We start from the raw sequence: 25,984 nt of genomic DNA on the forward strand, positions 1-25,984 counted from the left end.
GTGGCTAGCGGCTGTATCATGTTCAACAGTACAAGTGTAGACCTCATTTTGTGACAGTAAGGCAAAGCTACACTGTGTTGCCATTGAAAGGATTACTCTTCAATTCTAAAAGTAAAGAAAGTCAGTTTTATCTTCCTTCTAGTTTCCCAGGCTATTTTTGACCAAACTTCTTAGGGCATGTCCTCACTCCCTGGGTCCTTCTGTACTGACAGTTAGATTATTGGTTCCTTGTTTTAGTTTGCTGCGCTGCTGTCCGTCAGTCCTGGAATTTGCCAGGAGGCCTGGCACTTTGGGTTGCCCCCGATACACACGTGAGTGGTTGGAGAAGAGGAAAATTCCACCGTCTTATGGTGCATGCTTAGAGGCTCAGATATCAGATGTTAGGCAGTTCGCTAGTAGGATCATATCACGCCCTGCTTCTTTTTATGTGAAAGGAAATATGGATAAGGGAGTTGTTTCTTGGACAGTTGGGGGTTGGCTCAGTTTATAGTTGCAAGCCTCCGTTTGACTTTTGCCATGGGAGCAGAGCCCTGGGTTGCCAGGTTTTTCAAACGAAGCCCAGGAATCTATATTTTTATATGAATTCTTTCAGTTTTAAAAGGTTAGTGACTAATTCAGTTTTATGTTTAAAACACCACAAAGAATGAACGAACCATGTCTGCAGGCTGGATGGGTTTGGCCCTTGGGTCACCAAAATATAACCTCTGGTCTAAAATACACTGGTAATCAGCATCATTGGACACAGAACATGAATGTGAGTTAAAATCCCCGGCAGTCACACTTGCACCCTATCTTTCTTGCACTCCCCTTTCGGAGCATGTGCAAAGTATTGGAGTTGGCTTATAGTTAGCTGGTATAGATTAGAGGAAGTTGGTCACTGCTTACTACTTACATACTGTGAGCGGTCACTGAGTGTAGTGATAATGGCATTTTTCTTCCGTGTTAGGAAAAGTGGGAGAAAGAGTATAAATAGCATTTTGATTAAAAAAAGATTTTTTTTTTTGATGTTTATTTTTGAGAGAGAATGCGAGTGGGTTGGGGCAGAGAGAGAGAGGGAGACACAGAATCTGAAGCAGGCTCCAGGCTCCGAGCTGTCAGCACAGAGCCCGACGCGGGGCTCGAACTCACGAGCTGTGAGATCATGACTTGAGCCGAAGCTGGATGCTCAACCGAATGAGCCACCCAGGCGCCCCGCATTTTTATTTTTAAATTTGCTGCATAAAATGCATGATTTATTATGTAATACTATGTGTTAATAGCTACTTTGCTACATATTTACTTTTTTACTCTATAAAAATTTTTACTTGGTAAAAATTTATGCTGCTGTGTAGCAACGTGTGTTATAAAAGCTTTATGTGTGTTAACTGAACTACCCCGGGAGGTAAGTACCTTTATTACCGACCCCATTTTACAAGTGGGGAAATTGACCATGGAGAAATCATTTGTTCATGATTGCAGGCAGGAAGTGGTAAAGCCAGGATTTGAACCCTTGGCAGTTACACTGCAGAGACAGACTCTTTCTCTTATTGCTCCTCCTCCTTCCCCAGTCCCCAGGTGGTCATTCTCCGTTTTTCCGCACACCTTCCTGACTGCCCTCCCCATGGCCTGGCACCCTGAGGCCCGCAGTGCCGAACCGGTGTGGCATCAGGTGCGCTTCCGGTCTCTGGCATTGATGATCCTTTGGCTTTTGCATGTGCAGAAATGGAGATGTTGGGGATCACAGTTATAACGAAGAGACCAGATTTTCTTTCACTTTCTAAACATTCAACCTAGAAAAATTAGAAACCTCTCAACCAGCTGTAAGAACAGTACATTGAATGCATGTATAGTGTTTCCCCGTGCTCACCAACTATTAACATTTTGTCTCTCTGTACCATTTGAGAATTAGTTCAAGTACTTTATGCCATAATATCTTGTTTAGCAATGTATCCCTAAGGGCAGGGCGTCCTCGGTATAACCACAGTACTGAGGTGACATTCAGGAAATCTGTCACTGGTAAAGTACTTTTATCTAATATACAGTGCTAATGCACATTTCCCTAGTTGTTCCAATTTAGACCTTTATTTATTTATTTATTTATTTATTTTTAATTTTTTTTTTAATGTTTATTTATTTTTGAGACAGAGAGAGACAGAGTATGAACGGGAGAGGGTCAGAGAGAGAGGGAGACAACAGAATCTGAAACAGGCTCCAGGCTCTAAGCTGTCAGCACAGAGCCCGACGCGGGACTCGAACTCACGGACCGTGAGATCACGACCTGAGCCGAAGTCAGACGCTTAACCAACTGAGCCACCCAGGCACCCCAATTTAGACCTTTATACTACTTTTTTTTTTTTTTTTTTAAATTTTTTTTTTTTTTTTCAACGTTTTTTTTTTATTTATTTTTGGGACAGAGAGAGACAGAGCATGAACGGGGGAGGTGCAGAGAGAGGGAGACACAGAATCGGAAACAGGCTCCAGGCTCCGAGCCATCAGCCCAGAGCCTGACGCGGGGGTCAAACTCACGGACCGCGAGATCGTGACCTGGCTGAAGTCGGACGCTTAACCGACTGCGCCACCCAGGCGCCCCTATACTACTTTTTTTTTCTAAAGTCTAGGATGAAGTCAAAGATTGTATTTACTTTTCATATTTCTCCTTTAACCTCCCGGGCTTTTTTTTTTTTTTTGTCTTTCATGGCATTGACAGTTTTAGAGATTCCAGACTAGTTGCTTTGCAGATGTCCTTACGTTTGGGATTGTCTGATTGTTTCTCCATGTTTAGATTCAGGTTTAAAGTTTTGTAGGACTATCACATAGTGTATCTTCCTCAGTGTATTACGTTAGGAAGCATGTGATATAATTGTATTGCCTTGTTGGTGGTGGCAAGTTTCATCATTTTTTAAAAAATATTTATTTATCTTTGAGAGGGAGAGAGAGAGAGGGCGTGAGTGGGGGAGGGACAGAGAGAGGGAAACACAGAATCTGAAGCAGGCTCTAGGCTCTGAGCTGTCAGCACAGGACCCAGTGTGGGGCTGGAACTCACGAACTGCGAGATCCTGCCCTGAGCCGAAGTCGGACACTTAACCTACTGAGCCACCCAGGGTGCCCCTCATCATTTGGTTGAGAATAGTGTTCACCAGATTACTTCATTAGAAGTTTTGTTTTGTTGTTTTGTTTGCTTTGTTACAAGCATTCTCTGGAATGATATTTTGAGATGCATGAATATCCTGTCTCTCACCCATTGGTTTCCATTGATTTTAGTCTGAACCTCTTCCTCTTACAGTTTTTGTGAAATACTAATATTCTGTTTCTTTCCTTTTACATTTATTAGCTGGATTTTCTTTTTTTTTTTTTTTTTTAATTTTTTTTTTTCAACGTTTTTTATTTATTTTTGGGACAGAGAGAGACAGAGCATGAACGGGGGAGGGGCAGAGAGAGAGGGAGACACAGAATCGGAAACAGGCTCCAGGCTCCGAGCCATCAGCCCAGAGCCTGACGCGGGGCTCGAACTCACGGACTGCGAGATCGTGACCTGGCTGAAGTCGGACGCTTAACCGACTGCGCCACCCAGGCGCCCCTAGCTGGATTTTCTTTTTTTTTATTTATTTTTTTTTTTTAAATTTTTTTTTTTTCAACGTTTATTTTATTTTTTTTGGGACAGAGAGAGACAGAGCATGAACGGGGGAGGGACAGAGAGAGAGGGAGACACAGAATCGGAAACAGGCTCCAGGCTCTGAGCCATCAGCCCAGAGCCTGACGCGGGGCTCGAACTCACAGACCGTGAGATCGTGACCTGGCTGAAGTCGGGCGCTTAACCGACTGCGCCACCCAGGCGCCACTAGCTGGATTTTCTGTAAAGAACTTTCCCTCCTCTGATAGGCAGAATAATGGTCCCGCCCAAAGATGTCCACCCCCTAATCCCAGAACCTATGAAAATATTACCTGACATAGCAAAAGAAAATTGAACTTGTAGGTGGATTTAAGGTTGCTAATCAACTGACCTTCATCACAAGGGTCCTTTAAAGTGGAAGAAGGAGGCAGAAGAGGAGTCAGATTGACGCTGCGTGAGAAGGACCAGACCCTTCATTGCTGGCTTTGAAGATAGAGGAAGGGCACCAAAAGCCGTGGAATGGGGGAAGCCTCTAGAAGCTGGAGAAGGAAAAGAAATGAGCCTATAGAAAGAGTCTGTAGAAAGGAATGCAGCCCCCGTCTTGCCTTGATGACATCTGTGTCAGACTTCTGACATAAGAAATATCAGACAACAAATTTGTGCTGGTAAAGCCATCAAGTGGGTGGTAGTTTATTACAGGAGCAGCAATGGAAAACCAGTATACTTTCTTACCAGTGTGGACTCATGGGTTCTTTTTTTTTCTTTTTTTTTTTAAATATAAGTGGATTATACTCTATCTCTGTCATAATTCATTTTTATTTTCAAATTGTCTTAAATTTGGCCATTGAGATCCTTGGGATCCATTGGGATCCATTGAGATCCTTGTGACATGTTCCCAGTCAGTTTTTGAGCACTTTCCTCTCTTTGGGCATAACAAGATATTCCAGGCCTATCTTGTGCTTTCCCTCGCCAACTTGGAATCAGAAGACAAACTCTTAAGCAGTGCACTGTACTGTTTCTTAAATTATTCTCTGCGCTGGAGTGAAGACATGACTCTGAAGGGTTTTTCTTATAACCGTATTGCAAAGACAACATAATAGTGATTGATCATTGGGAAAACCCTGTGACTGGGCTTTAGAAGTTTGCCACAAGAATGAGAAGTATGGAGTGTCTGGTCTTTTCATTCCCGTCTTCCTGCGTCTGCTCTGCATGGTGTTCTTGCCAGGGCTGGGCAAGTAGCAGCAGGGATTTATGGATATTTTCACATAAATTCATAAAAAGATAGGCTTATCTTTGACTGGAGAGGCTGAATTTGGTTCTAAGGTCTGTCTATAAGTTTCTGTATTACACTCATTCTGAATCCCATTCAGAAATTGTTCACTGTGCAGTCTTTTTCGAAAAATGATTCTATAGATGTGGTGCCTGGCTGGCTCAGTTGGTGGAGCGTGTGACTCTTCATTTCAGGGTCGTGAGTTTGAGCCTCACCTTGGGCATAGAGATTGCTTAAGAAAAAAATAATTTAGGAGAGGCACGTGGGTGGCTCAGTCAGTTAAGTGTCTGACTCTTGACTTTGGCTCAGGTCATGATCTCATGGTTTGTGAGATTGAGCCCCACGTTGGGCTCTGCACTGACGGTGTGGAGCCTGCTTGTGGTTTGCTCTCTCTCCTTCTCTTTCTGCCCCTCCTCTCTCATGCTCGCTCACTCGCTCTCTCTCTCTCTCTCTCAAAATAAATAAATAAAAACTTTAAAAAAGAAAAATAAAAAAATTTTTTTTAATTGTGCTGTAGAATTCTTAGCTAATTTTTTCAAACACTTTGTGGTGGTGCGTAGAGAGAGATGGCATTTAGTGGGCCGGAGTAAAATTTAGTCTTTGGAGATGTGTAGAAATCTCACATGATTGCAGACTTTAGTCTTAGGGGTCAAAAGCACAGAATGCGTATGTGGCCTGGCAGGTAATGTGAATGAGTGAAGGGACCATGAGGGGACTGTGCTGAACTAGACCCTGTGAACCTGTCCTCAAGGGAGCACTCACCCTTCCTCAGTGGACTCACCCTGGTAGAGAGAGCGAGCCCAGGGTTGCCAGGGTTTTCAAGACAGCCCAGAATTCGAGATTTTTAAATGAATTCCTCCAATTTCAGAAGGTTAGTAATTCAATTTGTTTTTCGTTCTTCTCTTTTTTCTTTTTTTTTTTTTGTGGTGGGGGGAGAGGGACAGAGAGTGATTAGAGAGAGAGAGAGAGAGAGAGAGAGAGAGAGAGAGAATCTTAAGCAGGCTCTGCACTCATCATGGAGCATAGTATCTACTTGGCAGTTCACTGGGCCTTTGTGCCTCCTGCAGAAAGCCTAGAAAGCCTGGTTCGGAGCCTCCTGAGGTGGGGTCCTCACGCTGATACCCTGAGAGAGGCAACCAGTCCCGTGGTGGGCTCTGTTCCATTGTTGCTTTATTCTTGGTTACCTTCTGTGACGGTTCACGTAATGTGTCAAGGACTCCTGGCTCAGTCTCATGACCGTAAGATCACCACCTGAGCTGAAATTGAGAGTTGGACGCTTAACCGACTGAACCACCCAGGCGCCTCAATAATTCAATTTATTTTTATTTATTATTCTTATTTTTTAATTTAGGTGTTTGAAAGTCTTTTTTTTTTTTTTTTAATGTTTATTTATTTTGAGAGAGAGGGAGCAAGAGCGTGCGCACATGGGTGGGGACAGGGCAGAGAGAGAGAGAGACAAAGAGAATCCCAAGCAGGCTGTGCCCTGTCTGTGCAGAGCCTGATGTGGGGCTCAATCTCATGAACCATGAGATTATGACCTGAGCGGAAATCAGGAGTCGGACGCTTAACTGACTAAGCTCCCCAGGCGCCCCACGGTGCATCTGGCGCCTGAACAGGGATATGAGCCCCGGACCCTCAGATTACAAGTCTGATGCTCTACCGACGGAGAGACCCAGGCTCAATTTGTTTTTAAAGCACAAGGAGAAGTCTGCAGATTGGTTTTGTCTGCAGATTGGTTTTGTCTGCATTGTGCTGTAGAATTCTTAGCTAATTTTTTCAATTAGCAGATTGGTCTGCAGATTGCACAGTGTCTGCAGATTGGTTTTGGCCCTGGATTGCCAGTTTATAACCTCTGGTCTAAGATATACTGGTAATCAGCATTATTGCACACAGAGGACTGTCTAGAGCAGGAGTTCTTAACCTTTTTGTGCAGTGGACCAAATGTGCAATGGCAGTGTAAGGAAGCCTGTGGGTCTCTTCTCAGCATAATGGTTCTGAAGTGTACAGAAAATATATAGGAGTCTAAACAAAATCAATTGTATTGACATGTAATTATCAAAATATTGTATAAAAGGTAAATTTGTGACATACATGCATTTTTATTAGTGCATTAAATAACATGGTCTGCTAGGAGGTTTGTTAACTGCCATAATTTTTATATATTGTGAGAAATGACATTTTCAGATAACAATAACAGATAATTGTAACAATTGTACAATAATATTAAAACACCTGGTACCTATAGGTGGCAAGGTCACGGGTATTGCTAGCACTCCGTTTTGTGCCTACATTTGTAATTGAAGATAATGTTAAATTTCAACTAGTAGTGAGAACAGAGATGCCATTTTGTCTTCCATCTATTTTTAATAACCCGTAGCAAATGTCAGGTTAAGAACCCTTGGTCCACAATAATAGTAGCCTACTTAATAATAGCGTAAGGGGGGGCGCCTGGGTGGCTCAGTTGGCTGAGTGTCCGACTTCAGCTCAGGTCACGATCTCACGGTTCGTGGGTTCGAGCCCCGCGTCGGGCTCTGTGCGGACAGCTGAGAGCCTGGAGCCTGTTTCAGATTCTGTGGCTCCCTCTCTCTCTGACCCTCCCCCGTTCATGCTCTATCTCTCTCTGTCTCAAAAATAAATAAACATTAAAAAAAAAAAAATTAAAAAAAAAAAAATAGCGTAAGGGTAGTAGTACAATGTTACCGAGTACAGTTAAGCAAGCCACAATCTCACAGTTTTATTTTTGTCTCTACAGTTAACTGAATTTGATTCTGTGTTTTTCTCTAGAACGTTATCATTTGTCTTACAAGATTGTGCGAACAGATAGTCGCCTGGTACGCAGCATTCTGACAGCTCATGGATTTCATGAAGTAAGCTCATTTTTACTACCTCACCTGATCTGCTCTAAAACTGAAAATCCTAGACATCCAACCTGACGACCAATTAATAGGGCAGCTCTAGAGGGTACTTGGGAATCTATGCTTAGTGATGACGCAGAGCTTATGTTGAATTTCTGAGTGGATTTACCAGTTTCTCCTTGAAATGCATGGAAAACATTTTCACAAGATTCCTTCCCCACCGCCCCCCCTTCCTCCCTTCCTCTCTCTCTCTTTTTTTAAACTAAAAACCCCAAACGTTTTTCTTGCTATGATTAGGCTTGGGGTAGAGACAGAGCTGCCCATAGGGAATGGTCTGATACTGAATTAAGATTCTTTGATGGCAAGCAACAGAAGTAGATTCTGCCTAATTTAAACCCAAAGAGGGCCCCCTGGGTGGTTCGGTCGGTTAAATGTCTGACTTCAGCTCAGGTCATGATCTCATGGTCTGTGGGATTGAGCCCATGTCGGGCTCTGTGCTGACAGCTCAGAGCCTGGAGCCTGCTTTGGATTCTGTGTCTCCCTCTCTCTCTGCCCCTCCCCTGCTAGTGCTCTGTCTCTGTCTCTCTCAAAAATAAATAAACGTTAAAAAAATAAATAAATAAAGGATTTGTGGGTAAGTTATACACAGGATGCGTAGCAGAATCAGAGGAAGAGGTGAAAAGGCAGGCCTTTGTAAGGAAAGAGACTAGAACAGCTCCAGGGATCTGGGAATAGGAATCTTAGGGACTGTCTCTTCGAGGCACTGCCATAGAAGTGACTCAACTCCATTCATTGTCATTGTGCCTTTCTCCACTGAAGACTGGAGATAGTATGACTAGTCCAGCTTGGGCCATGGAAGTGCTCCTTGCAGGGGGTCAGGGGGTGACTGGCAGTCTTTTAAAACCAAATGGTATGTCATTCCCAAAGAAAATTAGGAAAATTGGGATATTGATATTAAAAGGGACAGGCAAAAATGCTGGACTGATTTACACTGTAGATATTTTGAGAAGATTGATAATAGTCTGGTTCCTAGCTCCTTATCTTAGGTTGAGGTGTGAGGTAGACATTTTGTGAAAGTTCTGATACTAGTCTATATCCTGTCTTGGTGTTTTATCTCTGGGGCCTAACTGGTACCTCTCACATCATAGGCACAGGGTACATAATCGTTGAATGAACAGACAAGTGAATAGACAAAATCATTCTTATCAGTGAATGAATGATATCCTGAGTTGGTTTGCCATGACAAGGTTTTAGTCCTGATCAGTGCTTTATATCCAGCATCTGTAAGGACCCAAGGACACTGAGACGAGAGTTGTGGGTTTGAGCCCTCTTCTCATGCTTTGATATGTAAGAATGTTAAGAGACATCACAGACTTCTGTAGAAGGATTCATTTATTCCACTTTTTGTATCTGGGATTTGCCCACCTATCCCGTCCTTTACAGCTTTTCATACTCAGCTTTTATTTTCCTAGGTTTAAATACTAACTGGGCACTCACTCTGCTCTGTAGATGAAAAATTTCTATGGCCTTTCTTGCCATCTCCCTGGAGAGAGGCTATCTCTGATGTTTTTGTATCTTTTTATCTGCCCTCAGGTTCACCCAAGCAGCACTGACTATAACCTAATGTGGACAGGATCCCACCTGAAGCCGTTCTTACTTCGCACCCTTTCTGAAGCACAAAAGGTTAATCACTTTCCCAGGTAATGCTCTTGTAGCTACTTTGCTCCATTTAAAGGTACTTGACACCGGGCATGTGGCCAAGAGAGATAATTAATGTCCTTAAAAAAAGAAGTCTGTGATACGGGGCAGCAGTCTGCAAATCAAACCGAGTTGTTCATATCTGTAAGCATGTATTATATGAAGCCTCTCCAAGGAGTGTGTAGACACGGATGGTTCTAAAGGAGACTGTTTCTGGATTGCAAATCCCATAGGTTCTCTTTCCTAACATTGAGCAGTTTGAGAGCCCCTTGTGTGGAAGTGTTCTCCCTCTCTCACCTCCTTTTTCAGTTACTATTCTTCCCTTTTGTAAAACAATGGCCCTCTTAGAATGTTAACATGGTGCGTTGTCCTTGGGTGCAAACATTTCCAGGGTTCCAGACAAAACCCCCTCCCCCCTCCAAAAAATGGTGTTGAATTGAATTCTGGTAATGACAAATTATTTTTCCGTGATAGTGATTTCAATTTCTTTGCTTTTAATAGAATTCAAAGCATGAAACTTGACATAGTCAAGTTGTCAGCTGATAGGCCATTAATTTTAATTTGTAATGGTAGATCATCTTGCGATTTTTGACACAGAATTAGGAAGTTGAAAGAATTGAGTGTCACTGGTAGAGAAAAGTCCTTCCAGTTGCATTTTTAATGGCAGCCTAGAGAGGCAATACTGCCTAGTGACCAGGAGCATACGCTCTTCTAACCAAGTGCCTGGGCCCAGATACCGGTTCTGCTGAGCAACCTTGGTAACAAGACCTTTCTGAACATCATTTTCCTCATTGGTAAAAAGATGTTGCTAATGATCCACACTTCACAGGACTGTTGTGAGGATTTAATGTGTCCAGATCTAAACTATTTAGAACAGTGCTCGCTCGTTACATAGTAAACACTACAGAAGTGTTAGCTGTTATTTTTGTGACCAGAGTTTCCTAGTGTTTTCATCTGTGAAGAAGAAAATAGGAATAAAATTGATGCTGAAACCCTACCTTACTATGGCAGTCATACTCAACCACGGAGAGACAGATAGATGACCTTATAGACAAGAGGGAAACAAATCTCATCTCATGAAGAGAAGGAAATCCAGTACAACTTTTTTATTTGGACTGTGGTTACATTTTATTTTATTTTATTTTATTTTATTTTATTTTATTTTATTTTATTTTATTTTATTTTATTTTATTTTATTTTATTCTAGGACTTAAGTCCTAGTTACTTATGCTCACAAGTTTTATTTTCATATGCTTTTCTCATTTTTATCTAATGAAGTTTCTTTCTTAATTTTTCAATTCTCTTATATCTCGTCACTGTGTGTAAATACCTGGCCCAAGTCAAGTAATTTCCTCATAATCTTGCTTAAATGTGAATTTTGAGTTCATAACAAGTTTCAGTTTTATGTCTCTGCTTCATTTGCAAAAGTAACTTAAGCCTTATTTTTCTTCCTTCATGTCTAGAAGATGTGGATTTGGTATTCTAAATGTGTGACTGGATGGTTGAAGTGAATCAGATACGGTCTATCTTAAGTAGGCATTTAAAGAGTCCTTGAAATAGCCTACACTGGAGTCTGCGTTCCAGTTCATGTTACTAGTATATTATTTATTTTAATGTTTTTGAAGTACTCCTGTAGGTGTATAGGAATTCTGTCTCAGTTTAGAATTAGTCAGCGTTAATAAATTTGAACCTGTATTTTCTGGAGTATTCCTTGAATGTGGTGTTCTTGTATGTTCGAACACACTGATAACCCATCATCTAAATGCACCATGCTTCGTGGCTTCTGCTGCTCTGTCTCGCATGGTTTCAATCCAGACACCTGAACTCAAGTGTAAGAGGCATTCAGGCACTTAAAATGTTTCCAGGGCACCTGCGTGGCTCAGTTGGTTAAGTGTCTGACTTCGGCTCAGGTCATGATCTCTCAGTCTGTGAGCTCGAGCCCCACGTCGGGCTCTGTGCTGACAGCTCAGAGCCTGGATCCTGCTTTAGATTCTGGGTCTCCCTCTCTCTCTGCCCCTCTCTCTGCCCCTACTCATTCTCTCGCTCTCTCTCGCTCTCTGTCAAAAGTAAACATTAAAAAAATTTTTTTTAATGTTTCCAATATTATTGTGAACTTTCTTTAAAAAAAAATTTTTTTTTTAACGTTTATTTATTTTTGAGACAGAGAGAGACAGAGCATGAACAGGGGAGGGGCAGAGAGAGAGGGAGACACAGAATCTGAAACAGGCCCCAGGCTCTGAGCTGTCAGCACAGAGCCCGACGTGGGGCTCGAGCCCACGGACCGTGAGATCATGACCTGAGCCGAAGTCGGACGCTTAACCGACCAAGCCACCCAGGTGCCCCTGAACTTTCTTAATATAATTTTTAACTTTTAATTTTAAATAATTTTAGACTTCTAGAAAAGTTGCAAAAATAATATAGTTACTCTGTATCCTTTACTCAGTTTTTCTAACATTAATATCCGTTATAACAGTGGCAAAATTATCAAAATGGAGACATTAACCTTGGTATACTGTACATTTTAATAAAAATTCGTAATACTTATGGTGTTTTGATATATTGTGTACTACAGTAGTTGCCGTGATAATCAGTTTATAGCCTAATGATCAGATGAAATTTGAAAATAATGCATATTAACTCATATGCATATTTTGTTATAGAGAAGGTATGATGATATACGAGTTGCAAGCATGAAGTATGTTCTATTAGGCTAACCCCTTCTTTGGGGGAAGCGTCACGGAAGAAGTAAAAACAAGAGTGATTGAGGGATCACGCCTGGGTTGGGAGTGTGAAGGAGGCTTCTGGGGTGCTGGGAATGTTCTGTATTTAGTCTCAGTGGTGCTCACACAGGTGACCAAAACTCATCACGCTCTGCATTTGTGATTTGTATGCTTCTCTGTATATATATTACCTTCAGTCAAAAGTATATTTTAAAAAGTGAAAAATATACTGACAGAAAAAGAGCTTTTTCTTCGATACTATTTTTTAAATGTACAGGGGCCTTTGAATCCTGATGTTATTTTGATTCCCTTGAATATACTTAAAAGGGTAGCATTAGAATTTTGTTTTAAAATAAGATTTACCATTCGTTGGCCCATTTGGGATGATGGGCTGAGCGACCTTGGTAACCAGATTTTTTTTTGATGAAAAATCTTAGATGCCGACTAAAGGATATATAGTTTCCTAAAATTTGTATGGGGGGTATCAAGCAAAAGGATTTGGAGACCTCTAGGATTGGGCATCTGTAGGAGAATGCATTCTTTTTCTTATCCTCTCATCAGTGTTTCTAACTGATGATAAACGTCACTGGGGAGACTATTTAAAAATATGCACTCACAGGTCCCGTTATAGATTCGTGGAATCACCATACCCAGGGAAGATGTATATTTAAAAAGTACCTTCTAGGGGCGCCTGGGTGGCTCAGTTGGTTGAGCATCCGACTTCAGCTCAGGTCATGATCTCACAGTTCGTGAGTTTGAGCCCCATGTCAGGCTCTGTGCTGACAGCTCAGAGCCTGGAGCCTGCTTCCGATTCTGTGCCTCCCTCTCTCTCTGCCCCTCCCCTGCTCATGCTCTGTCTCTCTCTCTCTGTCTCAAAAATAAATAAAAAACATTAAAAAAAAAAAAAGTACCTTCTAGGTGCTTAATCTTTCTAGGTAAGTATATACCTAGAAACCATATATTTAGAAAACAGTGAGGATAGGGCGCCTGGGTGGCTCAGTTGGTTAAGCGTCTGACTCTTGATTTCTGCTCAGGTCGTGATCTCGCAGTTTTGTGAGTTTGAGCCCCACAAAGGCTCAGTGCTGACAGCATAGAGCCTGGTTCAGATTCTCCCTCTTTCTCTGCCTCTCCCTTGCTCACACTCTGTCTCTCTCAAAATAAATTAACTTAAAAAAAAAAAGAAGGCAGCGAGGTGATTTATATCTGGAAAATTTGGAAATTTCTGTTCTAGGCTAAATCAATATTATAATGTGGACCATCTGTACCCAAATCACCTGGGACACTTATAGAAAATGCAGAATCCTAGACTTTATCCCAGAATTTTGAGATGTGGGACTTACAAACAATAATTTTAAAGAAACTTTCTGGATGATTCTTATCTAAAATTTAAGGACCTCTGCTTTACATTTATGAAGAGGATGATGGGTAAGAAAGAAGTGTTTGTGATACCTGGACTTGGCAAAGTCCCCTTTGATTTTAAGAAATTATATTGAAAAATTTGAACTGAGAAACATTAAGTTTTAGTGGTTATAGTAAAGATTCTTGGATGGTTTTTAAATAGTGGAGCAAACCATGAGTGGAAGCCAGTGGTGGAACTCGTGAGTCCAGTTGAGGCTAACTGAAGTGCTCTGGAATATACTTCCTGATAGGTGGCACTTATTGCCTGAAGTTTGTGGTGATCATTACCTTGCTTTTGTTTAAAATTTTATCTCTTGCACATCCATCTTTTAATGATGTAAACTAAGTTGTCAGTGGGATTCTTAACCTAGTGATCTGGTACTTTACTACAATAGGATCATTGTAGTCTAACATTAAGGTCTATCTTGGTCACTGTGTAGGAGAAACATATCCGACCCGTAGGTACTTGTTTTACTAATGGTGATGCAAGTTCCATGTAGTTATAGAAGAGGCTGGACAGTTACTGCTGTGGCATTAGGCCTATAAATGTGGGAAAGGTAGCCACATCTTCTGTTTTCCTCACCGGTCCTATTTTCAAGTCTGCTAACCTTTTTTCAGGCCATGTTTCTCAGAAGGTCACACCCTCTAGGTATCTTTGTGTAAAAATTCCCAGAATGCTTTGGGCTTGGTACTTGTTAGTTGGTTACTAGTGTTTTTTCATTATTTGGGTAATCTAGATTTTTTTTGTACTATTAAAGAATTATGATTCAATTAACATAAAACACCTAAAATGTTTCATAATGATTTTTAGCAGTGAATAGTCACAGGCGGCTGATGAAGCTTTATGAAGCTAGAATTTATTTGATGCATTTGGCTTCTGGACCCTGAAAATTTGAATATATTTATCAAAAGTCGAACTTAGAACACAGTCTTTTTTGTTTATTTATATTTAAAGTATGTTAGAATAAATTTAATACTCATAAATCCCACCAAAACACATTTGGCAAAAAGAATCAGATTTAAATGTAAAAGCTAAAACTGTAAAACTTCTAGAATAAAACACAGGAGAAAATCTTCATGCGCTTGGATTCGGTAAAGATTTCTTAGCTCTAACAGCAAATGCACGATCCATAAGAGAAAAATGTTGATAAAGTGGGCTTCCTGAAAATTTAAAATGTCTGCTCTTTGAGAGACACTGTTAAGAAAATGAAAAGGTAAGCCACAAACTGGGAGAAAATATTTGCAAAACATATATCTGATACAGAATTTGTATCTAAGAATGTATAATAAACTCTGAAAACTCAATAATAAACAGGCTTTTTTTTTTTAAATGGGCTAAAAATATTTGAACAGATACTCATCAAGGAAGATAGACATGAAAAGATGTTCCTCATCAATAGTCACTAATGGAATGTGAGTTAAAACCACACAAGGTGGGCACCTGGGTGGCTCAGTCGGTTAAGCATCCGACCCTTGATTTCAGTTCAGGTAATGATCTCACGGTTTGTGGGTTCAAGCTTCACATTGGGCTCTGCTGACAGTATGGAGCCTGCCTAGAATTCTCTCTCTCTCTTCCTCTCTCTCTGCCCCTCCCCGCTTATACTCTCTGTCTCTCAGAAATAAACAAACTTAAAAAAACCACACACACACACGAGGTACTACTAACTGCCTATTGGAATGGCTAAAAACAAAGAAAAAACACCAGACAACACCAAGTGCTTGTCAGAATACAGCGCAACTGCAACACTGAAACTTTGCCAGTGGGAAAGGCAAAACAGTACAGCCACTTTGGAGAACAGTCTGGCAGTTTCTTATAAAGTTAAATACATACACACATGTTGGTTTTAAAACGTGTCTGCAAATTCCTTGACCTTGCCTTCAAATGGTTGAGCTAATTTTTCTGTTCTTGGGTGTGAGCTGGACTTTGTAACTTCTTGTTTTTATTTTTAAGTTGATTTAGTTTCAAGGTGGGGGGGAGGGGCAGAGAGAGAGAGAGAATCCCAAGCAGGTCTGCACTGTTAGTGCGGACCCCGACGCAGGGCTTGAGCTTACGGATCATGAGATCATGACCAGCGCTGAAACCAAGAGTCAGATGCTTACTTAACTGACTGAGCCACGCAGGCGCCCCTGGACTTTGTGACTTCTAATGAGCAGTGTGTGGCAGAAGTGACATGGTGTCACTTCTGAGACTAGGTCATTAAAGTCATTGCAGCTTTGTTCTTGTCCCTTTCCCTCTCACATCACCTGATGTAGGAGGAACCAGCTGTCATGTCACAAAGACACTCTGTTAGCCTTACAGAAAAATTCACATGGGGAGCTGTTTGTAAAGTGGGTCCTTCAGCCCTAGTCAAGCCTGATGGCTGTAGCTCTGGTCAACATCGTGATTGACATCTCATGAGGGAGCCCCGGACAGAACTGCCCAGTCCTGCTCCCCTCACACTCCTGACCCACAGAAATTTTTGTTACGGTTTTCATCTGTAAGGTTTTGGAGGTAATTTTATTCTGCAGCAGTAGACAGCTAATAGAACTTACCAAACACTCTTATTAAACCCGGCCATCTCATTCCTAGAGAGATGAAAACTTACGTCCACGCAAAAGCTTACATTCTTACAAAAGTCCGTACGTAAATGCTTGTAGGGACTTTATCCGTATCTTCAAAAACTGGAAATGGCTCTCATGTCCTTCAGCTAGTGAATGGATAAAGAAACTGCAAAAAAAAAAAAAAAAAGAAACTGCGGTACATCCAAGCGGTAGACTACTACCGAGTCATAAAAAGGAATGAAATTCTGATGCATGCGGCCACAAGGATATGTCTCAGTTGTTGCCAGTCGCAACGAAAGAAGCCAGTCTCAGAAGGACGCATGCTATATCATTCCATGTCCTTGGCTTTCTGAAAAAGGGCAAAATTATAGGGACAGAAAACAGATGAATGCTTGCCAGGGCCTGGAGGTGATTGGAAGGCTCTTGGGGTCACTACAGAGGGACTTGGGGTGACTTTTCGGGATGTTGGAATTGTTTGTGGTGGTGGTTACATAATTGCATTTGTTTGTTCAAACTCTTAGAATTATACACTTCTTGGGGCACCTGGGTGGTTCAGTCAGTAAGCGTTCGACTTTAGCTCAGGTCATGATCTCGTGGTTCATGAGTTCGAGCCCCGCATTGGGCTCTGTGCTGACAGCTCAGAGCCCAGGGCCTGCTTCAGATTCTGTGTCTCCCTCTCTCTCTGCTCCTCCCCCACTCACACTCTGTCTCTCTCTCAAAAATAAACAAACATTAAAAAAAATTTTTTTTTAAATTATACACTTCTTAAAAAGGGCAGATTTTACTGTATGCAAGTTATGCCTTGATGAATAAATCTGACCAGAGAAATCCATTTTATGAAAATGATTAATAAATCTTTGGAGGTGACAAAGTGATAGATTTGAGATGTAATACTGTCCTCAATGACTGCTTCCGAACTGTGAACTATAAACTCTTTAGTATGTGATAACACGGGAAAACCTTTCACAGATGACTGAAATGGAAAAACTTTTACAATTTTTAGGTCATATGAACTAACCCGGAAGGACCGACTGTACAAAAACATCATTCGAATGCAGCATACGCATGGATTCAAGGCTTTTCACATCCTCCCTCAGACCTTTCTTCTGCCAGCTGAGTATGCGGAATTCTGTAGTAAGTGCCTGGCTGGGAAGGCCCCGATCCTTGGCCCCTGAACTTGGGGCAGACTTACCCAAGGGCTAGCTACCTCGAGTCAGTAACTAATGAGGGCTTTTCACATCCTTAAAAAGTTGTGCTTCTTTACTAAAACAGGGAAATAATTTTAAGACTCTTTTTATTCTGATTATGTACCTGTATGTGTATTTTTAGTAAGCTTGTCACTGTCATTTCTGGAAGGACACATTGGTACCCTGCACACATGCCCCTGTCAGGTACAAAAAGTCTCTTTATTGGCAAGACTTCGTGCCTATGTGAGAAAGTATATGCTTCTGGATTTGAACTATATATGCTTCCTTTTGAGTGTCTGTTTTCCTCTTGCCATTTGGGGGAATATTCCTGTCACCTTAATGTCTGGACTTGTGTGACTTAATGTCCTTTGAGGTTCAATGATCACGCATTTTTTAGTGTGAGGGTTTAGAGGTACCAGTTAGTCACAGTCTTGTTGGAGTTCAGGAGAATTGAAGAATACATGTGTTAGCCAAATGGGGAACCAAATGTCAGCTGTGTGGTTGGTAAAGCTAGATGGGGACCTGTGGCCTGCAGCCCATTCCCAGTGGGCTCCTTACTTCTTTTGCCTCGAAGTGAACGGTCTTCCCAGGTCCCAGCAGGTGAAATGGGCTGCTTCAGGCTTTCCTCCCTGGGGACAGAGCCCGAGTCAGTAGGCTTGGTGCACAGAAGAGGTGCGAGTACAGAGAAGGTGTGAGGCAGGTCTTTTGTGAGAGTCCGCACGGTAGTTGTAATATGAGCCAATACGGAACGAGTGTTTCCTTTCTGTAAAGCCCTCTTCCAAGTGGCATTTCTACTGTGAGGTAGGCACCGCTGTTATGCTAGGTTTACAGATGAAGAGATGAAGGCAGGCACGGAGAGGTCGGGAGCTTTCCGAAAGTCATGCAGGTTGCAAATGGTGCCGTCAGGTTCACACTTCGTGGTTTGGTTTTAGAGGCCGCACTCTTCACCACCGGGCCTTGTTGCATAAAGACACTGGGCAGTGTGCCCACAGTGTCCACTTCCCGGTAACACCGGTGAGAGAGGATCAAGGAGGACACGAGGGGAGGACAGACACATAGATATCTTTCTTCTCGGTAAGTCCAAGAGAGAGACTATTCCTGTCTTATGGGTAGAGGAAGCATGGAGAGAAGAAGAGAAAGTTCTCTCTAGACTTCCTGACCCTTGATTTTCTTAACCTGTAAGACTTAACAGTCTGGTTGCCCAATGCGGGGTTCATCCTCTGGGACTTCCGTCATCAGGATCTCCTGCTTCCACCCTGGTGAGGCCGTTTCTCTGATAGCACCTATTCCAGTGGGGACGCTTGACGGTTCAGTATTTGCCCACAGAAGGCTCTGGAATGGGTCAGAAGAGCTCTGTTGGACTCAAAGCCGAAAACTTACAGCTTAGAATTTTTATTATGTGACTTTAGCCACATTACTTAAACTGCTCTGTGCCTTAGCTTCCTCCTCTGTAAAGTGGGCTTATTACTAGTACTGACCTTATAGTGTTGTTGGGATGTTTAAAATAGGTTAATACATGGAAAGCACTTGGAATGGCACCTGATAGGTGTTGAATAAGTGTTCAATGTTATTCCCTTTTTCAAGTGACGTTCAGATGTATTGTTACATAATAAAAGATCATGCGATAAGCCAACACGATAGCATAAAAAATACTTCAACTAACATGTTAGCAACATGGCCCAGGTGTGAAAACTGCTCCTGTTAAAGTGTACAATAATTCCCTATTAAAGTCTACAGGAATCTGAAATGAAAATTCCCTTTGTCCTCTCTCTGCTATTTCTTATCCTGTTGTTTTCCCTTTGGAGGCAGGTTCAGGGGTGGGGATGCTCATTCAGATGACTGGATAGAGTTAGGATTCCTCCATCAGTTCAAGCATGACCTGTCTTTCAGTAGGATTGCTTCTTTAGCGTATTATTCAAACTCGTATGTGCTCTACTTTTTAACAAAAATGAATTCAAAAGGTCAATAGAACACACAGAATTAATACAGCTGTAACTCAGGGCCACCATGTTTAGCCCCAGGACAGTTACTGTAGGCAGATGGTGTTCTTCAGTCCCCCAAACAAATCACTTAATGATGTCATCACCAAAGACCACAGCAGGGACCCACCATGTTTGTGGAAAAGGGGGGAGAGGGAAGACATGATAGTCAAGAGGAGTCATCTTGATTTCAGTCTTGCCAGGATGCCATTCATTCTTTGCCAGTTGTCCAGAGTCCATGACCTCCAAGCTAAAATTCATTTGGGGGAGATCCAACATCGTTGGGTTAGTTGCGTTGCTAAGGTTACATATTAGGGGAGAAACACACCTATTTGTACCACTTCTTCTTTCAGAAAGACATTCCTCTTCTCCATAAAGGCTATTTTAAGTTCTTCTCTTCCTTTGGTGTCCACCCACCATATGATAGCCCAGAAATTCCATTTTCTCCATGGCTTATGTTCCTGCCCTCCATTGCCCACTCGAGTGTGAGCAATAGGAGATTTTTGAGAAGGAAAGGAACGCAGGTTAGCCTTTAGAAAAATAATTGTGTGAAATGAATTGGAGGGAGCAAGGGGAGGAACGCAGTGGTCACTTGGAAGGTTAATTGCAGCAATCCAGAGAAGAAGTGCAGTTGAACCGAACCAGGTAGCTGGAATGGAAAAGAGGGAGTGGAAAGAGCAATAGAATAAACAGAGTGTACCAGCTGGCTTTAAGTAGTGAGGCCAGGGTCAAAGATGGCTCTAGAGGTGTGAATCTGGGAAGTTAAGAAGCTTAGAAGCACATTTTTTTAATATTTTTTGCTTTTTTTAAACATTTACTCATTTTCGAGAGTGAGAGAGACAGAGTGTGAGCAGGGGAGGGGCAAAGAGAGAGGGAGACACAGAACCTGAAGCAGCCTCCAGGCTCCGAGCCGTCAGCACAGAGCCAACTCACAGACAATGAGATCATGACCTGAGCCGAAGTCAGCCGCTTAACTGACTGAGCCACCCAGGCGCCCTGCTAAGAAGCATGTTTTTAACCAGGGAGTGTAACCAGAACTGTAAAAGAAGAGCTATTAAAAGGGATGAGGAGTGTGAAATTTGGGAGCAAGTGTGGATTTGAGATGCCTAGAGGCTTCCATGCAGTGATTTGCAGGCAGTTGTAAAGGCAGAGTTGAGTTCTGGCAATAGATTCTGGAAATCGCAGGTATGGAGGTAGATGTGATCATAAGGGAGAGAAAAAAGAGAAGAAGCACCCAGAGAGGAGAGAGAGCTTGAAGATAGGAGCTAAGGAATGGGGTCCCAGAGGAGCCAGGAGAGGGTTAAATCAAGAACAGACACGTGGAAAGATGCTCAACATCACTCATCATCAGGGAAATGCAAATCAAAACCACAAGGAAATGTCGCCTCACACCTGTCAGAATGGCTAGTGTTAAAAAGACAAGTAATAGCAAGTATTGGCAAGGACGTGGAGAAAAGGGAGCCCGTGTACATGGTTGGTGGGCATGTAAGTTGGTGCAGCTGCTTTGGAAATTGGCGTGGAGGTTCCTGAAAAAATTCAAATAGAAATATCATATGACCCGGCAATTCTACTTCTCAGTATTTACAGGAGAAAATGAAAGCACTAATTCAAAAAGATATATGCACTTCTGTGTTTATTGCTTCATTATTTACAATAGCCAAAATATGGAAGCAACCTAAGCGTCCATCCACAGATGACAGATAAAGATATGATTGATACGTGTGCACAATGGAATATTACTCAGGCAAAGAAAGAATGAAATCTTGCCATTCATGACAACATGGATGGACCGAGAGGGTATTGTATTACGTGAAATAAATTAGACAGAGAAAGACAAACACCATATGATTTCACTTATATGTGGGATCTTAAACAAAAAAACAGAAAAAGACTCATCAATGTGGAGAACAAACTGGTGGCTGCCAGAGGGGAGGTGGGTGGGAAGGGTGGGCGAAACGGGTGTAGGGGATTCACAGGTGCACAGGCTTCCAGTTTTAAAGTGAATAAGTCACAGGGATGAAAAGTACACTGTAGGAATATGGTCAATAATATTGCAATAACTGTGTGTGGTGACAGAGGGTAACTACCCCCATTGTGTTACTTCATTACGTATATAAACGTTGAATCACTATATTGTGTATATAAAAAGGTAAAGGGCACCTTTTAATCACTTGTAAATTACTGTCCTCCTGCGCCGCTTGCACATGGTTTGATTTAAGATGATTTTTTTTTTTCTTACAAGCTAAGAGAGATCACTTAAGGAAATTAGTCATTTCGGGCGACGTAGTGTGACTCATATTGGCACTCTGCAGTGTGAGCTTCTGGACGCCCTTGGGTTAATGGAGGCGAGAATCTCAAGATTCGTGAAGGCTGTTTTGTGACAGTGATAAACCAACATCACATAGTTAGTTGCCTTATTTTGCTTTCACTCTCTCATTCAAGGAAGAGGGGAAATGGTGGAAGAAATATGTAATTTTGCTGCCTCCTCCTCCTCCTTTTCCCTCCCCACCCCTGCTCTGTTTTTGTGTGCATTTTTGAAGCCGGTTTAGAAATACAGGTTATTTTAGCTGTGCTGCCCTTCACTTTCAAACCTGGAGAATGCTTCGGGTATCTAGTTAACCATTGTTGAAATTTAAGATGACAAACTCTTGTCCTTTCTTTCTCTTTGTTTCTCTCTCTCCCTTTTAATCTCCCAATATTTTGAGCAGATTCATACTCAAAGGACCGGGGACCTTGGATAGTAAAACCAGTGGCCTCTTCTAGGGGGCGGGGTGTCTACCTGATCAACAATGTAAGTATGCAGCAGGTGGCACCCTCTGCTGCTGCTGCTGCTTTTTTTATTTTTATTTTTATTTTTATTTATTTATTTATTTGTTTGTTTATTTGTTTATTTAATGTTTGTTTTTTTTTTTTGAGACAGAGAGAGAGCATGAACGGGGGAGGGTCAGAGAGAGAGGGGGACACAGAACCCGAAGCAGGCTCCAGGCTCTGAGCCGTCAGCCCAGAGCCCGACGCGGGGCTTGAACTCACGGACCGTGAGATCATGACCTGAGCCGAAGTCGGACGCTCCACCGACTGAGCCACCCAGGCGCCCCCTTTTTTTTTTTTTTTTTTTTAAAGTAAGGTCCATACCCGAACATGGGGCTTGAACTCACAACTACAAGATCGAGAGTCACACGCTCCACCGACTGATCCAGACAGGTGCCCTGGCACCCTCTCTTCTTATTGGCTTTTCCCTGCTTCACCCTCCTCCTGATACGATTTTTTTTTTTCATTGAGAGTAGGTGTTCCTTTCTGAAATCTGCATTCAGAAGTGTGAGGTGAGGTTGGGCGTGAGTTGACTACTATTCACCTTACTGTCAGTAACCTCTTCCTGTGCCAACAGTTACCTTATGGCTAAAAAGTCACTTGATCACATGTTGAGGAAGAGCAGCCTTTGGGGTCAGCAGAAAAGAGGTTCCTTTTCTACTTTTAGCATATTGTCATATTAATTCCTCAGCACTAAGCATTCATTGGTAGGACACACATTTAGTTTCTCTTGTGAACAGAACTGTGGGTTCCTGCCCTCAAGGTCATCGAGGAAATTAACCTTGGTCTGGTGTGGAATTCTTGACGCTATTTCTGTATCTCCCTCTCTCCTCCTTCTGCCTTATCCTCTTCTATTTTTCAAAAGTCATCAGTATCTTGATTCTTTGCCAAATCCTCATTCAAAGTTGTTTGTTAAGTCGGGTACATATACAGAGTAAATAAAATGTCAACCCCAGCCTCACTTCCTAGACTTTTTTTTTTTTTAAAGTTTATGTATTTTTGAGAGAGAGAGAGAGAGAGAGAGAGAGACATAGCATGAGAGCGGGAAGAGGCAGAGAGAGAGGGAGACACACAGTCTAAAGCAGGCTCCAGGCTCTGAGCTGTCAGCATAGAGCCCGACGCGGGGCTTGAACTCGCTGTGAGATCATGATGTGAGCCGAAGTCTGATGCTCAATCGACTGAGCCACCCAGGCGCCCCTCACTTCCTAGACTTTTAACGGTAGTTTTTAACCTAATATAGTTGATTTATGTTTCTTTTCTTAACTTTACAATGTGTTTAATTCCCATTTTGATATGCTTCACCCTCACATCGCCATCTACCCTCCCTTCCACATTCCATTACTGATTACCTTTTATATTTCAGGGCTTATACAATTATGTTATCTTCAATCACTGTGATTCCATTTCTCTGCTTTATCTTTAAGTTGAGTAAAAAATTTAATTAAACTGAGTAGAAACTTCACAGCATTGAATTCTGAAATTTCACCAGCATTTCATTCTGGGTCTTTTCTCATTCTTACTGCTGGACATTTGGTCAACCCTTTTAGTCTGGAAACTAGTGTTTTTCTTTGTTTCAGGAGAAATTATCCATTTTTTTATCTTTGTCTCTGCTACTAGAACTCTTTTTTGAGGCATTCTTGGTCTTTCTTTTTTTGTCAACTTGTCTCTGATTTTAAATTCTTGATTCTCCCCCATCTTGATCTTTCTGGATCACCAGTTTGAGCTTTATGCATTTTAATGTTCATTTTATCTACTGTATTTATGTATTGGCTATCATAGTTTGTAGAAACTTTCATTTTCTGATTTGCCTTTTTGTTTTCTTTAATAACAGCCTGTAGTTGCTTAATGGTTTAATGGATACAGTTTGCCGGTTGGCCTTAGTAAGGGTATCAGTTGAAAGTTTTTTAAAAGTTCTCTTCTGGGGGCGCCTGGGTGGCGCAGTCGGTTAAGCGTCCGACTTCAGCCAGGTCACGATCTCGCAGTCCGTGAGTTCGAGCCCCGCGTCAGGCTCTGGGCTGATGGCTCGGAGCCTGGAGCCTGTTTCCGATTCTGTGTGTCTCTCTCTCTCTGCCCCTCCCCCGTTCATGCTATGTGTCTCTCTGTCACAAAAATAAATAAAAAACGTTGAAAAAAAAATTAAAAAAAAAAAAAATAAAAGTTCTCTTCTGTTTTGTGTATTTTCTTGGGATTGCCTTTTCCCCCCCATGCTGTTGGGCTTTCTCAGTTTCAGTGACCTTAGATGTTGAGTTGTATTTGTGAACAAAAGACTAGACTGATTGAAATTGACAGCTGACCTAGGTTTCCCGTACTGTCCTGTAGAAGTAATTCCCTAGTAGTTTCTCCCTGGACAGGAGGCTAACTCAGTTTTGTGCAAGAGCAAACTGTGTTGACTCACAGGCTGGGAGTGGACGGGAGCGAGGAGTGTGTTTCTTTCTGTCCACCCCTGCCAAAATAGAGCAGGCCTTATTCTGAATACAGAGGAAGATTTTGGTGATTTCGCCCCCGGTCAGCACTACCTTTCCTGTCTTTTCCTGTGTGTCTGTTGTAGGGATAGAGTGGCCTCAAATTCCAGTCCTCTGTCTGATCTCTCTACCGACACAAGACGTCCTCCCCAGAGTATCATCGTTAGGTTCTATTCTGAGGGCCAAGCTTTGGGTGTTGGAGGAGGGCCACTCACTTAATTAAGAATTAATTACCTGGTTCTTGTTCGTCGGCCCACTCCTGGGCCATGTTTGTTCACTGCCAGCTTGGAATTTCTCAGAGGCTCCTTGAGATCACCCTCACCTCTGTTATTTTCCTTCTTCTGCTCTGTTTTCTCAACCTGATCCCATCTGCTTTCTATCTTTCAGGGTTTCCTTAAACTTTTGGTCTCTTATTGGCTCCTTTAAATGTTTTCTAGCTTTGGGGCGCCTGGGTGGCGCAGTCGGTTAAGCGTCCGACTTCAGCCAGGTCACGATCTCGCGGTCCGTGAGTTCGAGCCCCGCGTCAGGCTCTGGGCTGATGGCTCAGAGCCTGGAGCCTGTTTCCGATTCTGTGTCTCCCTCTCTCTCTGCCCCTCCCCCGTTCATGCTCTGTCTCTCTCTGTCCAAAAAATAAAATAATAAAAAAAAAAAACGTTGAAAAAAAAAAAATAAATAAATGTTTTCTAGCTTTGTTATTATTTCATTCTTTTAAAAACCTCTTCACTGTCCTTCCAGTGGGACTCTGGAAGGGAAGAAAGGGAGTGTGTGTGGGGGGGGGGGGCAGGGGGGAGGTCAAGTACTCTGTTTTAAATTCCCCAATTCTCTTTTTACATGGTCTGAGCTATTTCCTACACGCGCAGAAACTAACTTTCTGAGAGGTCTTTCACATTGAAAAGTCCTTAAATTCAGTCTGGACTGAAAACTGAGCAATAATAGCAATAATAGCAGATCTTACGTGCTACAGAAATACAGGATCTGGTTCTGGTACAGCAGCTACTCCAGCCTGAGCCCCAGGCTACAAGTGCTGTTACCTGGCCCCGGGTCACTCTGGAGGCCCTTTTCCCTGGAGTGTCTTGTGACAGAAGGCCCTGGTCACATGCTTTGGATCTTTCTTTTCTCGTTTCTGTTCTGACCTTGGCGCGAAGGCTCCTGTCGGACAGCTTTTCCTTCAGCTCCGCGCCAGGGGCTCCAGTGTTGTTTGAATCTCATAGACGGCACTGGTTTGGGTCTGGGTTTTAGCTGCCAAGTGGAATTGCTATTGAAAGTCAACTGTGGTACAAGTTTGCTTTTTATTTTCTTAGACATGAGTCAAAAAGAATAGGATCTATTTCCAGCTCATCTGGGGCTTTTTTTCTTTTGGAATGCTCTTTTGCCCTGGTGATTTGTTATTTTGAAACCAACATCATAAAGGATAGAAAAGTTAAACTTTCCTCAGTGGGGCTGAGAACCCCATGGCCTGACTCTTCCCTGGATGGAG

The 25,984-nt window shown here is 42.2% G+C and overlaps 1 protein-coding gene across 23 annotated transcripts in view; it reads left to right on the plus strand.

Moving 5' to 3' along the window:
• TTLL5 (tubulin tyrosine ligase like 5) overlaps window positions 1-25,984 on the plus strand; it is a 289,301-nt gene that overhangs the window by 12,403 nt on the left and 250,914 nt on the right. For all 23 annotated transcript variants that reach the window (XR_009264632.1, XR_009264633.1, XM_058739730.1 and 20 more), the window contains 4 exons: window positions 7,644-7,726; window positions 9,308-9,414; window positions 17,075-17,205; window positions 21,946-22,028. Coding sequence is in view for 21 of the 23 variants with exons in the window: in XM_058739730.1 (XP_058595713.1) it covers window positions 7,644-7,726; window positions 9,308-9,414; window positions 17,075-17,205; window positions 21,946-22,028 (404 nt within the window). In the remaining 2 variants the exon portion in view is untranslated. The remainder of the gene's footprint in view (window positions 1-7,643; window positions 7,727-9,307; window positions 9,415-17,074; window positions 17,206-21,945; window positions 22,029-25,984) is intronic.

Source organism: Neofelis nebulosa, chromosome 7, assembly GCF_028018385.1.
Source record: "Neofelis nebulosa isolate mNeoNeb1 chromosome 7, mNeoNeb1.pri, whole genome shotgun sequence".
In the NCBI taxonomy this organism is placed as follows: Eukaryota; Metazoa; Chordata; class Mammalia; order Carnivora; family Felidae; genus Neofelis; species Neofelis nebulosa.